The sequence below is a fragment of the Lithobates pipiens genome, unplaced genomic scaffold (genome assembly GCF_037356315.1).
Source record: "Lithobates pipiens isolate NorthernLeopardFrog02 unplaced genomic scaffold, aLitPip1_a1.2 Scaffold_10, whole genome shotgun sequence".
NCBI classification, from domain to species: domain Eukaryota; kingdom Metazoa; phylum Chordata; class Amphibia; order Anura; family Ranidae; genus Lithobates; species Lithobates pipiens.
The window spans coordinates 31,412,354-31,425,057 of record NW_027507686.1 but is presented as its reverse complement, the minus strand read 5'-3'; the positions used below and the strand labels follow the sequence as shown (position 1 = coordinate 31,425,057).

Here is a 12,704-nt window from a genome sequence, read left to right as displayed (position 1 = left end):
TCTGGTTTCCTCCCACACTCCAAAGACATACTGGTAGGTTAATTGGCTCTTGTCAAAATTCGCCCATAGTATGTATGTATGAATGAATGAATGAATGAATGGTGAGTTAGGGACCTTAGATTGTAAGCTCTTTGAGGGCAGGGACTGATGCGAATGTATACTATACATGTAAAGCGCTACATAAATTGATGGCGCTATAGAAGTACCTGTAATAAATAAAACACTGCATTCACCTTGAGAAATTCTAAAGCTGTCCATAGATGGATCGAAATTTAGCCAGTTCAGCAGGAAAAAATAAGCTACCAATCTATGGCCAGCAGTAGCTCTGCTGAAATGTAAAATGGTTCTAACACCAAAACGTTTTATTATAAAAAACTTTTTACAACTTGCGGTCCTCCCCAAATACTTACCTGAATCGATCTAGCGCTATGCACAGCTGATCTTCTCTCCTCTCTTCACACATGGGTTTCAGCAGCAGTCAATTAAATGCTGTGAGCAGGAAGTGGTTAGTGCTTCCGCCTAACACTAGGGTAACACTAGGGTAACACTAGGGTAACACTAGGGTAACACTAGGGTAACACTAGGGTAACACTAGGGTAATCAGTTTGAATCCCAACCATATCGCTACCTGTCTGGATTTCCTATGTTCTCCCTGTGCGGGTTTCATCTGGGTACTCCGGTTTCTTCACTGTGTGCGTTTGTGGAGCACGGCTCCATAGATACACACAGCACGGAAGCGAGCAGGCATGTGCACCCCCAAAGCAAGCGGTTTGCTATAGGTATACGTGGAGAAAAGGAGGGGCATAGATCGTAGGCGGGGAACCCCAGAAGAGGAGGATCCGGGCTGCTCTGTGCAAGACCACTGCACAAAGCAGGTACAGCAAGTATAACATGTTTATTTTAATAAAAAAAAAAAATAAGAAAGCCATTGGTAACACCAGAGTTGCAGATAGAAGCCTGGGGTCTGAGGTCCTTCCAGTCACAATCTTAAGGAATATTGGCTGACAAGTACCAATTTTACTTACCGGGAGGAATTGGATCCAGAGTCTGAGGATGCAGAAGTGTGACGTCTCCTGCGTCCTCGGCTGGGTGAGCCGGAGGTACCGAGCTTCTTTTTGGGGGATTTGGATCGGCGCCATGGGTCCTTCCATTCATCCGCCCGTTTGGACTGAGCGGTTCCGCCCAACGAGGGGTTGGTGGCGAGAGCAATAGCATTCCCTCCTGTTAGAGGAGCGGAGGGGGACTCTTTCTTCGGTGGGTCATTGGTGCGACTGCAAAATAAAAAAAAAAGCAAAAAATAAAAAAAATAGTGAGACTTTACACCACACAAGAAATGAAAGCAGATGCAATGACTAGTATAAAAACATGGCATAACAAAAATACTAAATAAAAAAACATGAAATGATGTAACACATCATGAAAAATCAACAGAATGAACACGAACCAAAACGACATACAATGGGAAAACCATCACACAGGCAAGAGAAGTGTGTGAATCCTCAGAACGTCACAGCATTTTATGACGACATCTTTTACAACCAAGATGAATAATGAAATCGTTTGAGATTCCTTTATTGTGGAAAAACGTAGAAGTAGAATTCTAAACGAAACCTAACCAGTCCTAAAAATGCTCCCGCCCCCTCCTAACACCTACGCTGACTATCTTGTATAATAATAAAAAATAAAAACACGTTTTTATACTTAAAATGGTTGTAAACCCTATTTTTAAACTTTATTCTATGTTTATTCTAAGCCTATGTTAAGGTTTACCTGTAGCTAACCAGGATATCTCCTAAACCTACACGGTTTAGGAGATATCCCCTGTCCCCTGCATGTGCCGATGACATTGGCATATGTGCACTAGAGCAAACTGAAGCCACGGCACCTATGTGCCGCTGCATCAGTCTGCGTGCCGTTACTGGTGTCGCATGCGCGGGAGTGATGTCATCAGGGCTCCGGCCAATCAAATCGCCGAAGCCGCGATACCCGGAAGTAACTCCGGGATGACATTTCGGCGGCTGGAGGGGGAGACGAGGATGGGGGGCTTCAATACTATGCATACTAGCTCATTATGCTTTTGTTTTGCAGGATGTCTTTTTTGGGGTTATTTTTTTTTTATTATTATTATTTTTTTTTTACAAATTGCTTTTTCTAAATAGGGATGCACCCATACTATTGATTTTACAACGAGTACCGATTTTTTTTTTTTGGGTGCTCGCCTATACCCATTACCAATACTTAACGCAACAGTTTTGTTTACACTTAAGCGGTCAGCAATGATAAAAGGCATTGAAAAGCTGTTTACAGTTGAAATACATATTTTGCATTTATGCTTTTCAATGTGAATATATGTTAAAGGTGTAAAAATATTCCTTGGCCTATTCTGACACTTCTCTCCTATATGTACATTTTATCTTTTTTTGCTAGAAAATGACTTGGAACCCCCCAAACATATTTCTTAAAGCGAAGGCCCTAGAGAATAAAATGGTTCAATTTTTTATGGCACGCGATATTTGCACAGTGATTTTTCGAACGCAATTTTTTTGGGGAAAAAAAATAAACCATTTAATTAATTTTAGTTTACACAAATACAATAGAATACCAATTTTTTTTTTTTGTTAAACTATAAATACGACATTACACCAACTAAATAAATACCAAACATGTAAAAATATTTCCTAGGCCCATTCTGACACTTGTTTCCTACATGTAAATTTTATCTTTTTTTGCTAGAAAATTACTTAGAACCCCCCCAAACATTATATATTTTTTAAAGCGAAGGCTCTAGAGAATAAAATGGTTCAATTTTTTATGTCACGCGATATTTGCGCAGTGATTTTTCCAACGCAATTTTTTTTTGGGGGGAAAAAAAAAAAAGAAAATACACAACAGAACCAATTTTAGTTTACACAAACACAATAGAATACCAATTTTTTGGATAAACTATAAATACGACGTTACGAGTAAATAAATACCAAACATGTCATGTGTTAAAATTGCACAGGCTCATGGAATGATGACAAGCTACGATACTTTAAATTATTCATAGGCGACTCTTTAAAAGGCTTTGCGGGTTAGCAGTTTAGATTTACACAAGAGGTCTGGTGCTAGAATTATTACCCTCGCTCTGATGTTTGCGGTGATACCTCACGTGTGGTGCATTCACCGTTTACATACGTGTGTGTGTGTGTGTGTGTGTGTGTGTTCGCAATGTATTTATTTTCCCACATTCTTTATTTGTAATACAAAGGCAACCAACACATCACATCAATATCTGAACAACGAAGATGTCACAAAAAACAAAAAAAAAAACAAAATGAAAATCGTACAAGTGCAAAAATGTAAATTTTTGTATTATTTTTATACGGTTTCTTTAAACAAAAATTTTTGATTACATTTTTTTTTGACTGCAATAAAAGTGATCAAACATCCCTTGTGACAGCAATAGCAATGACAGGTACTCTTTATGGAGAGATTGGGGGGGTGCTGTCCATTAGACTCCTCATCTCTCCTTTGGGCTCCAATGCAGCCGATCAGACAGACACTGGCTACGCGGCCAGTAGCGGAGGTGACAAAATAGTAGTCACTTCCAGGTTCTGATGTCACACAGTGGGAGGAACAGCTTTAGTTCCTCACACTGAGTCCGGAGCAATATGTCACTGGCCGCATCATTACTGGGCTTCCCGATCGCTTGAGAGAGCCTGGTAAAGGCGGCGGCGGGAGGGGGATGATTGATAATTATGAAACCACTCACATTAGAGTCACTCGCAGCGATTTCTTCAGAAGAAAAGCTACTGTAAAAGTGAAGAGTGGATTATCTGAATGACATTTACATGACAGCTGAAGTCAGCTTAAGAAAATAAAACACAAGTTCATGGATACTTCAGCACCCTTCGCAGTCTGTACTATGCCTAAAGAACTAAAGTAGGAAAAAGCAAAGTACAGAAATTTTCATCTGGCTTGAAATGCTTTTTAAAACATTTATTGGTTACAAACAAAATTCAGCTATAACATGTTTCGGGTACAGAAGCCCCACTTCCTCAGGGGCTTAAATCATTTTTTTGCAATAGAAACATGATGAAGTATACTAAAAAGCATGAACTGGGGCTGCATTAGGGCGTGTGTCTCCTGTTGGCAAAGTAACTAGTTGGTTGGATGTAGGGAAAGAGAAGGTGACCATACATGCCGATCATCTATTGGTCAATGGAGTTACAGGGTACATTCTGAAGGGCCTCGGCAGATGCGATGACAGACCACGTTACACTTTTCATCATCACGGGTAAGAAGTCTTCTGGCTTACAAAGGCCCCATAGTCCTCCTGTGGTTTAATGTTTGTTCATCTAAAGGATTATATAACGGCAGGGAAAAAACAGCCGGGAACTAGATCAGTTCTGGGTTGTGGAATGTCCAAGCTGATGAGGCAAGAGCTCCACCGCTATTCTCTTATAGAATTCTGTGGTGCCCAGCAGGAAGTGTAGAGCGATACTAACCAGGACCACTACTCCCACATGAAATACAAACAAAGAACATTTCGATCTCGCGCACGAAGTTTCATTTTCATCTTCAAGAAAAGTAGAGCGCGACCATATCAAAGTAGACAACAGAGAAGAAACTTGGAACAAGACCAAATCTATTGACAAAGATGTAGATTGATACCAACCAGGATCACTACTCCCACATGGAATACAAAACAAGGGAAAAAATACCGGTACATACATGAATTTCATACATTACACCATTTCATCTTCACTCGCTTCTAACCGAATTTCAAGAAATGAAGAGGACAATCATTTCAAGGAAGATAGATTTGAGAGGGAATCTGGAACAAGCAAATATGGCAGCTGCTCTGATCCATTTGAAACTAGCAAAAAAAAGGGGTGCACATGGGAGGGGCACTATGCTAAACAATACATAGGGGACCCCCGGACACTTTCAAGAAAGCAAAAAAATTAAATATAATAAAACCAAATATCTGTTAAAATTACTCAGGCTAGAACACACGTACCATTTGGAACATGGAACAAGACACAGCCTGTTAACATTAGTGATAAGCCTGGGTTTGGCTGAACCTGGAAATAAAGCTGGCCAAAGATGGAGTGCTCAGTTTCCCCATCAACACAGTCGGTGTCAATAGGGGATCCCTCACGTGAGGCCATTGTGTTCTCCCAATGGAGGGTGGAGTGGATTGAGCAGTCTTCGCTGGAAAAACATTAAATTACTGCTAGTGATTATAATAGCCACTAACATTAAATCACATCTAAGGCCTGATTCACACCTATGGCATTTTTAGTGCTTTTTGCATTTTTCAGGTTTGCACTACAGAACGTGTTCCATAGGAAACCAGGTTAGTGGTGCAAATCCGCAAAATGCAAAAAAGCACTAAACATGCATAGGTGTGAATCAGGCCTAAGATCTGCAAGGCTGGTTTTACTCAAGTCGATTGATCAACTTGGGAACATACAGCCTGCCCATACATGGTTCGAATTTTGGCCAGTCCCTGCCGAACCGTCCGAGATTACAACGTCTATTGCCGGCTTTAGATGGCGTTCCTACAGCTGAGACATTGCCTACCCTGCAACTGCACAGTCACAAGGGGTGGGATGCTTGTGACGTCACTGACCTAACAGCCATATTAGGTCAATTATGTCACAAGTACCCCTGCCCCTTTGTGGCCATATTATATGTCAATGACATTGAACTAAAAGGGGTAGATTTGCTAAAACTGGAGCATTCAGAATCTGGTGCAGCTGTGCATGGTAGACAATCAGCTTCTAAAGTTAGCTTGTTCAATTAGGCTTTGGCAATAAAACCTGGATGCCGATTGGTTTTTATGTACTATTACTTTCCAGTAATAGTAAATAAATCCCATTGTGACAATAGTCAACATCATCACATGCACCACTGCCTTTTAGCCATATTAGGCCAATGCGTGTAATATATATATATATACATATATATACATATACATACATATATATACATACATATATATACACACACACACACAAAATAAAGTAAATGTAAACTATAACAAACAACACATAGAAAAAGCGATTGCGAGTGAGCTAGAATCAGTCCAACATATCTATGTAATCAAAGTCCAAACCAGTGCAAGGCTTCTTTTACACTGCTCTGTTGTAAAAATGCGGTAAAAGCGTATATGTGTTTAACACCTTTGAAAAAAGGGCCACTCGCTCAAAATTTGCACCAAAAACGCAACCGGGGGTGCATTTTTGCCACAGTTTTGATGCGTTTTCCGTTCAATTTAATAGGGATGAGCGTTTTTGGGGCATTTGCCTTTTTACTGTATCAAACATATGGCAAAAAAAAAAAAAAGCATGCAGGACTTAAAAATGCAAAAACGATTATTTTCATAATCAATTAGTTGCCTGATTGTTTTGATTAATCGGATAAAAACCTAACCACAACATATATTCTTGAATTGCTGTATGCAGTGGTAAATATAAAAACTGGCTATATGGGAGATATATATTAAAAATATACCCTAAAGTAGGATATACAGGGTATTTTAACTGAAAGTCAGACATGAAGGGTGGAGGAGGGATACAAATCTTTTATATTAAGGTAGCACTAAAGGCTAAAACTTTTTTACATGGATACAATAATTTTACATATAATGCACAATACTGGTAAACTTTTACTTTAAATGTAATTGTAATGCCTTACATTACCTTCAGTCTATCAAGCCTCCACCTACTCTGGGTTCAGGTGCTGATCTTCCCTGTACACAACACCCTAAAGTGATCATAAAGTAGTGTTTTTTTTTTTTTAAAGACAAACTTGCCATACTTACCTGCTATAGTTTTGCACATAGCAGCAGCCATTCTCTTCTGGGGTCCCCACTGGGATTCTGCCTGCAGCTGTCCTCAGAGTGCCCCCCATAGCAAGCTGCAAACTATAGTATAGTGTACCCCTATAGCAAGATAAAAGACTTCTGCCTTTAGAATCACACATTCCTTCTCCTGCCTGGGACTACATGTCCCATGAGGCATTGCTCCTCAAGCATTCACAAGTTCTCAGGCACTTGCTGAGATGCATCTGTGCTGCACCCTATTTACAGATATGTAAACAAATAATGCATTCTGCCTGCAGGCCAACTAACCGGCTGTCCAACAAATCAATTATGAAAATAGTTGACAACTATTTTCATAATCGATTCGTTGTTTCAGCTCTGGCTATGCATTTTTCTTTTGCTAAGGCAAAAGAAGATAAAAAATGATCAGTATGAAAGGGCCTTAATAGTGCTCTGCGCCACTCCAAACCACATTAACACTAGTGCAGCATCTGCGATTCATCCATATACCGTCTTTCAATATAACTCCTTCCAAAGTGTGATACTTAACTTCACACCGCACTCACCAGATGGTATTGACCCCCTTGTAGCGCTGATCAGTGTATTCTGATAATGAAGGAGTCTTCTGGCTGTCAGGATACAATAGCGCAGTGGGCGGTGGAATCGTGAACTGTGTATGGCCTGCTAAAGACAGATCAGCAAATGGCTTTTCCTGCACAGAAGAGGATCTGTGACTCATCCTGAGGTCTAATGTCTTCTGTACCGGAAACTTCAGTTGTTTTAGGTTACACCACTATTGCCATGGCACTTGCAACCCATCTCACCGGGAACTTAAAGCGGAGGTCCACCCTAAAGTGGAGCTTCCGCTCATTGGAACCCTCCCCCCCTCCGGTGCCACAATTGACACCTTTCAGGGGGGATGGGGGGTGCAGATACCTGTACAGTACAGGTATCTGCACCCACTTCCGGCGTAGATTCTGCAGAAGCTACGCCCCTTTCCGCAGGTCCCCCGCTGCCTGCTGGGAAACACACGGATCCCAGAAACAGCGGGGACCATCCTTATTGCGCAGCGCGACTCACGCATGCGCAGTAGGGAACAGGGAAATGAAGCCGCAAGGCTCCACTTCCCGATTCCCATACCCAAGATGGCGGCAGCAGCACCCGAGAGACGATCGAGAGATAGGCTTCGGGTGCCGACATCGCGGGCGCGCTGGGCGGGTAAGTGTCATTATTTTAAATGTCAGCAGCTGCAGTATTTGTAGCTGCTGGCTTTTAAAAAAAAATAAAAAATGGCGGACTCCAGCTTTAAGAGGATTCCATATTGATGGCGCGAGCCATTTTCTTTCGTTCAATTTACTAGAAGACTATTCGATTCCCCCATCAAACACTCAATGTGGAAGGGGGAATGTTTCCTGCTGTGCCTTTGTATTCTGACATGGGGGGGGGGGGGGGGGGGTATTTCTGTGCTGTCAGAATACATTTATCAGCACTGCCAGCCTGTGGTGCCAATCAACAAATTTCCAACAGGCAAGTTGTACACAAGCCAATCAATAGATCTAGTTTTCCCAACTTTCCCATTCAATGAAAGACAATCTTCTGTCAACAGGGACAGCTACAAATGGATCAAAGTTCGGCCAGTGCCTGCTGATCCAAGCAAATTTCGATCGACGTATGGCCGGGGTTTTCGCGAGTTCACCTGTGCAGAATAATCCGAAGATAAGATGCCATCAGTCCCATACAATAAACACAACCCTCACACAATCTGAGTAAACAAGCATCAATCATTTACAGCGCTGACAACCCTAGAAACGATCTGCGATCTTTTATCTGCGGGGTTCTCCTCAATCACCGAGATGAAACGGAGTATGAAGAATAATATTCAGTGACGTAAATAATCCACAACAACAAAACACAAACGATGCTGGTGTTACATAGACACATACGTCAACTGATATCAATCACTGTAAGCGACGGGTTGTAAAACATATCCTGGTTAGATTCTATGACTTAATTGCAGTGGGTGAATAGAATATAATAATAAGAAGAATAAATTATTAATGTCTTGAGCGCCATCGTATGCAGCAAACCAAGGACACTGAGGCCATCCATAGTACCAGGGTTTACCACTGAACACTACAAGATAAGAGCTGAGGGAGGTAATGGGTTCAAGTGGAACTGTCAGTGATTGTTGGGTCTGCACATGAAGAACTATGACCTGACACTATATACAACATATCAAATAGGGTCGCTGTTCAGAAAAGATACACCTTTTATCAAAAAAAAAAAAGTTTGTTTAATATAATTATATATAAACTTTTTTTCCAGTTTTGAATAGAGTAGGAGAGGGATTAGAACGACTGTCAGGTTTTTATTACCGTCTGTGCCCCTCTTTATTTGTCCTGTTTTCCATTATCGTTGAAAGTGAACGTAAAAGAAAACCCCAAATTTTGGGTTGTCTCCAGAAAAGTAATAGAGGGGAAATCTTCCAATGTAGACACTACTTCTGGAAAGCTGGGGGTCGCCAAGAAATTCCCTTCATTTTCAGGGATTTCCCTTCACTTCCTGCTTGGCTTTGGGACAGGAAGTGAATGGAAATCTTCAGATTGGGACACTGATAGAGAACGGGGGGTGGGGGGGATAAATAAACTAACAGGGAGTTATAACACTCGCTTACTCATCCAAAAATGAGAAAAAAATCTTTTCTATAGTTCTACTTTAACAAACCCAATAAACAGTGCACATTGAAATCAAATACTGTACAACTTTACTGGAATACATACAAGATAATTAAAAAGCCATATCGTACAGTATGAAGCTCATTATAAAATACATATTCTCCAAGTCTTCATGGATTGATGCGTTTTGCATAAAAATTGTTTCCTTGGGATCCACTTGCTTATCCTAAGACAACACAAGCAAGTGGATCCTGAGGAAGCAATTTGTATGCGAAACATGTCGATTCACTAAGACTTCTATAATATATATTTTATAATAGAATTGGTAATTCTATAGGACAGCGTTTCTCAACCTTTTAAGGCACCCTTTAAAATTATGCAGAATCTCGAGGCACCCCATTCTAAAAGCACTACATATCAAAGAAACATCCACACATATTGGGCACACAACATTGGAGGCAATTTACTCTTCCAAAGCAAATACACCTTTGCACACTGGTACTGAATAGTATTCCGATATTAGTCTTCCTCGATTTCTCTTACTCCGCTAATGTGACCCGAGCGCTGATCCAGGGGAGGGCAAACAAGGATGCTGTGTAGGAACTCTACATTACTGGAAGATTCTAATCATTGCTGGCCTGTATAACATTTCTGGGCAGTTTTTTGCTAAGGCACCCTGGTTGAAAAAGGCTGCTAAAAGGATACAGCTTTTTAATAGTCTTGCATTTTAATGTACTAATTGTAATTTAAAATTAACAGGGCTGAAATCGCATGGCACACAACTTTATGTGAAGCGCACAACATTCCTGTGTGCTTCACATGCACCTCAGTGTCAATGGGCCCTAAAGAGATACCCAACATGTTTCAAACAAAATTATGCACATCTTTGAAATGACAAACTACAGAACCTAATATTGTCCAGAGAGCCTTTACAGGTTATCAGTTTAGAGGTAAATGTGGGCTCTAGTGCTGGAATTATTGCTCTCAATCTGATGTTCATGGCGATATATCACATGGCGGTGTGATCACCGCTTACATTTACATGCCGGACTTATGTGCATGCGCGGAGGGGAGGGGTTGCCATTAAATTTTTTTAATTTTACCTTTTATCATTTAAACTTTGCTGTCATCACAAGGGGGCTAACAAACCTTCAGAGCACTGTAAAAAGTGATTGGGCACCTGGAAAGCTGCCTGGATCACTTTTAAATGACAGCCAATCTCTGGCTGGGGAAAAAACAAAGTATGATCACGGATTAGAACACAACCGCCATTTAATGCTGCAGTGGATTCCGAGGGGGTGGGGATGAAACCAAGGGACACACCAACCGTCTTTTCCAGCAGCAGAGGAGTAAATGGACAAATGCAATTTAAAGCTGTACTCTGGGATTATAAATCCATTCATCATGTATATTCTTGAATCTCGGTGTGATTTGTTTATTTCTTCCAGATCTGTGCAGTAATCCAGTGTGAGACGTCCCGTAATAAAGACCGCTCACTGCTGCTCTTACTTTCGTGCCGAGTAAGGATGAGCTTCTGCGTGTTCGCACACCCCATGTGTAGAGCCCTCCAGAAGTCGGCACTGCGCTAATCACAGGCAGCGAAACGTTGTCCCGATCTCTGCAGGCACACATTGGGACAATGTCTCACTGAACGCGATTAGCGCAGTGCCGACTTCCTGGCGGGCTCTACACGCGGGGTGTGCGAACACGCTGAAAGCTCATCCTTAGTGCTGAGTGACTGGTCTTGTCTGCATCTACTCCTGTAGTTTTCTACACCGGGTGGAGCCAGCTGGGCCCCTCATAGCTTCTCTCTGCACAGACTACATATTGCACGGTGCATGCACAGCTCCATGTACTACTACGCACATCTGATTCGATCAGTACGGTGGAAGATCTCAAACCTGGAAGATGCAGGTAAGACGTTGGTGCTGGCGAGGGAGCTCACCTTGCTGGAGAGTGAAATGGACTTTAGTCCAGAGAGAATGGCGCATAGTTCCGTAGCTTTAGGAAGAGCAGGCAGTAAGGCATAGGTCAGAATATGTGGCCTGGAGTTCAGCGGGCCTCAGTGAAGCAAAGAATGTAGATTCTCATGGTTGGAGAGGTACAACCCTACTGCAGAAAAATATCAGTGTTGTGGGAGGGGTAGAGACAAAAACTACTGCAAGAGGAAATCTCACCATTGTGGGAGGGGCAAGGACGAGGGGAAATCTTACCATTGTGGGAGGGGCAAGGACAATGAGGGGAAATCTTACCATTGTGGGAGGGGCAAGGACAATGAGGGGAAATCTTACCCTTGTGGGAGGGGCAAGGACAATGAGGGGAAATCTTACCCTTGTGGGAGGGGCAAGGACAATGAGGGGAAATCTTAGCAAACGGGGAGGGGCAAGGACAATGAGGGGAAATCTTAGCAATGTGGGAGGGGCAAGGACAACGAGGGGAAATCTTAGCAATGTGGGAGGGGCAAGGACAACGAGGGGAAATCTTAGCAATGTGGGAGGGGCAAGGACAACGAGGGGAAATCTTAGCAATGTGGGAGGGGCAAGGACAACGAGGGGAAATCTTACCATTGTGGGAGGGGCAAGGACAACGAGGGGAAATCTTACCATTGTGGGAGGGGCAAGGACAACAAGGGGAAATCTTACCATTGTGGGAGGGGCAGATGGAAATGTCACCCTTGTGGGAGGGGCAAAGACACAATGGGGGGGGAGCTCACCATTGTGGGAGGTGCAAAGACAATAATGGGGGGGGGGGGGGATCTGACCATTGTGGGAGGGTCAAAGACACAATACTGGGGAAATCTCACCATTGTGGGAGGAGCAAAGACAATACTGGGGGAAAATGTCACTACTGTGGGAGGGGCAGAGACAAAATACTGGGGAAAAATCTCAATGGATTTTGCCACTTCCAGAAGAATAAAATGAGAATACTTTGGGGAGATTATTTTTTAACTAAACAGAATTACAAATTTGATGATTTTTTATTTATTTTTTTGCCATTATTTCAACCGATAGAATTTTTGGAATTCATGTTTGCACATTAAAAAAAAAAAAATTTTTTTTGGAAGAGTGGAATAGGTTTGCGTTTTACATTCTGAACACCTTTGCAAATTAAGAAAAAATAAAAAAATGGAATGAATATTTTTTTCTTTTTAAATGCTGAACACTTTTGCAAACAAAAAAAATAAAAATAAAAAAATTACACACACACGTCATAAG

At 41.8% G+C, this 12,704-nt stretch overlaps 1 protein-coding gene across 4 annotated transcripts in view; it reads right to left on the bottom strand.

Annotated features, from left to right (window-relative positions):
• ZC3H18 (zinc finger CCCH-type containing 18) overlaps positions 1-12,704 on the bottom strand; it is a 137,073-nt gene that overhangs the window by 24,617 nt on the left and 99,752 nt on the right. For all 4 annotated transcript variants that reach the window (XM_077453372.1, XM_077453374.1, XM_077453375.1 and 1 more), the window contains one exon: positions 1,026-1,271. In XM_077453372.1, the coding sequence (XP_077309498.1) occupies positions 1,026-1,271 (246 nt within the window). The remainder of the gene's footprint in view (positions 1-1,025; positions 1,272-12,704) is intronic.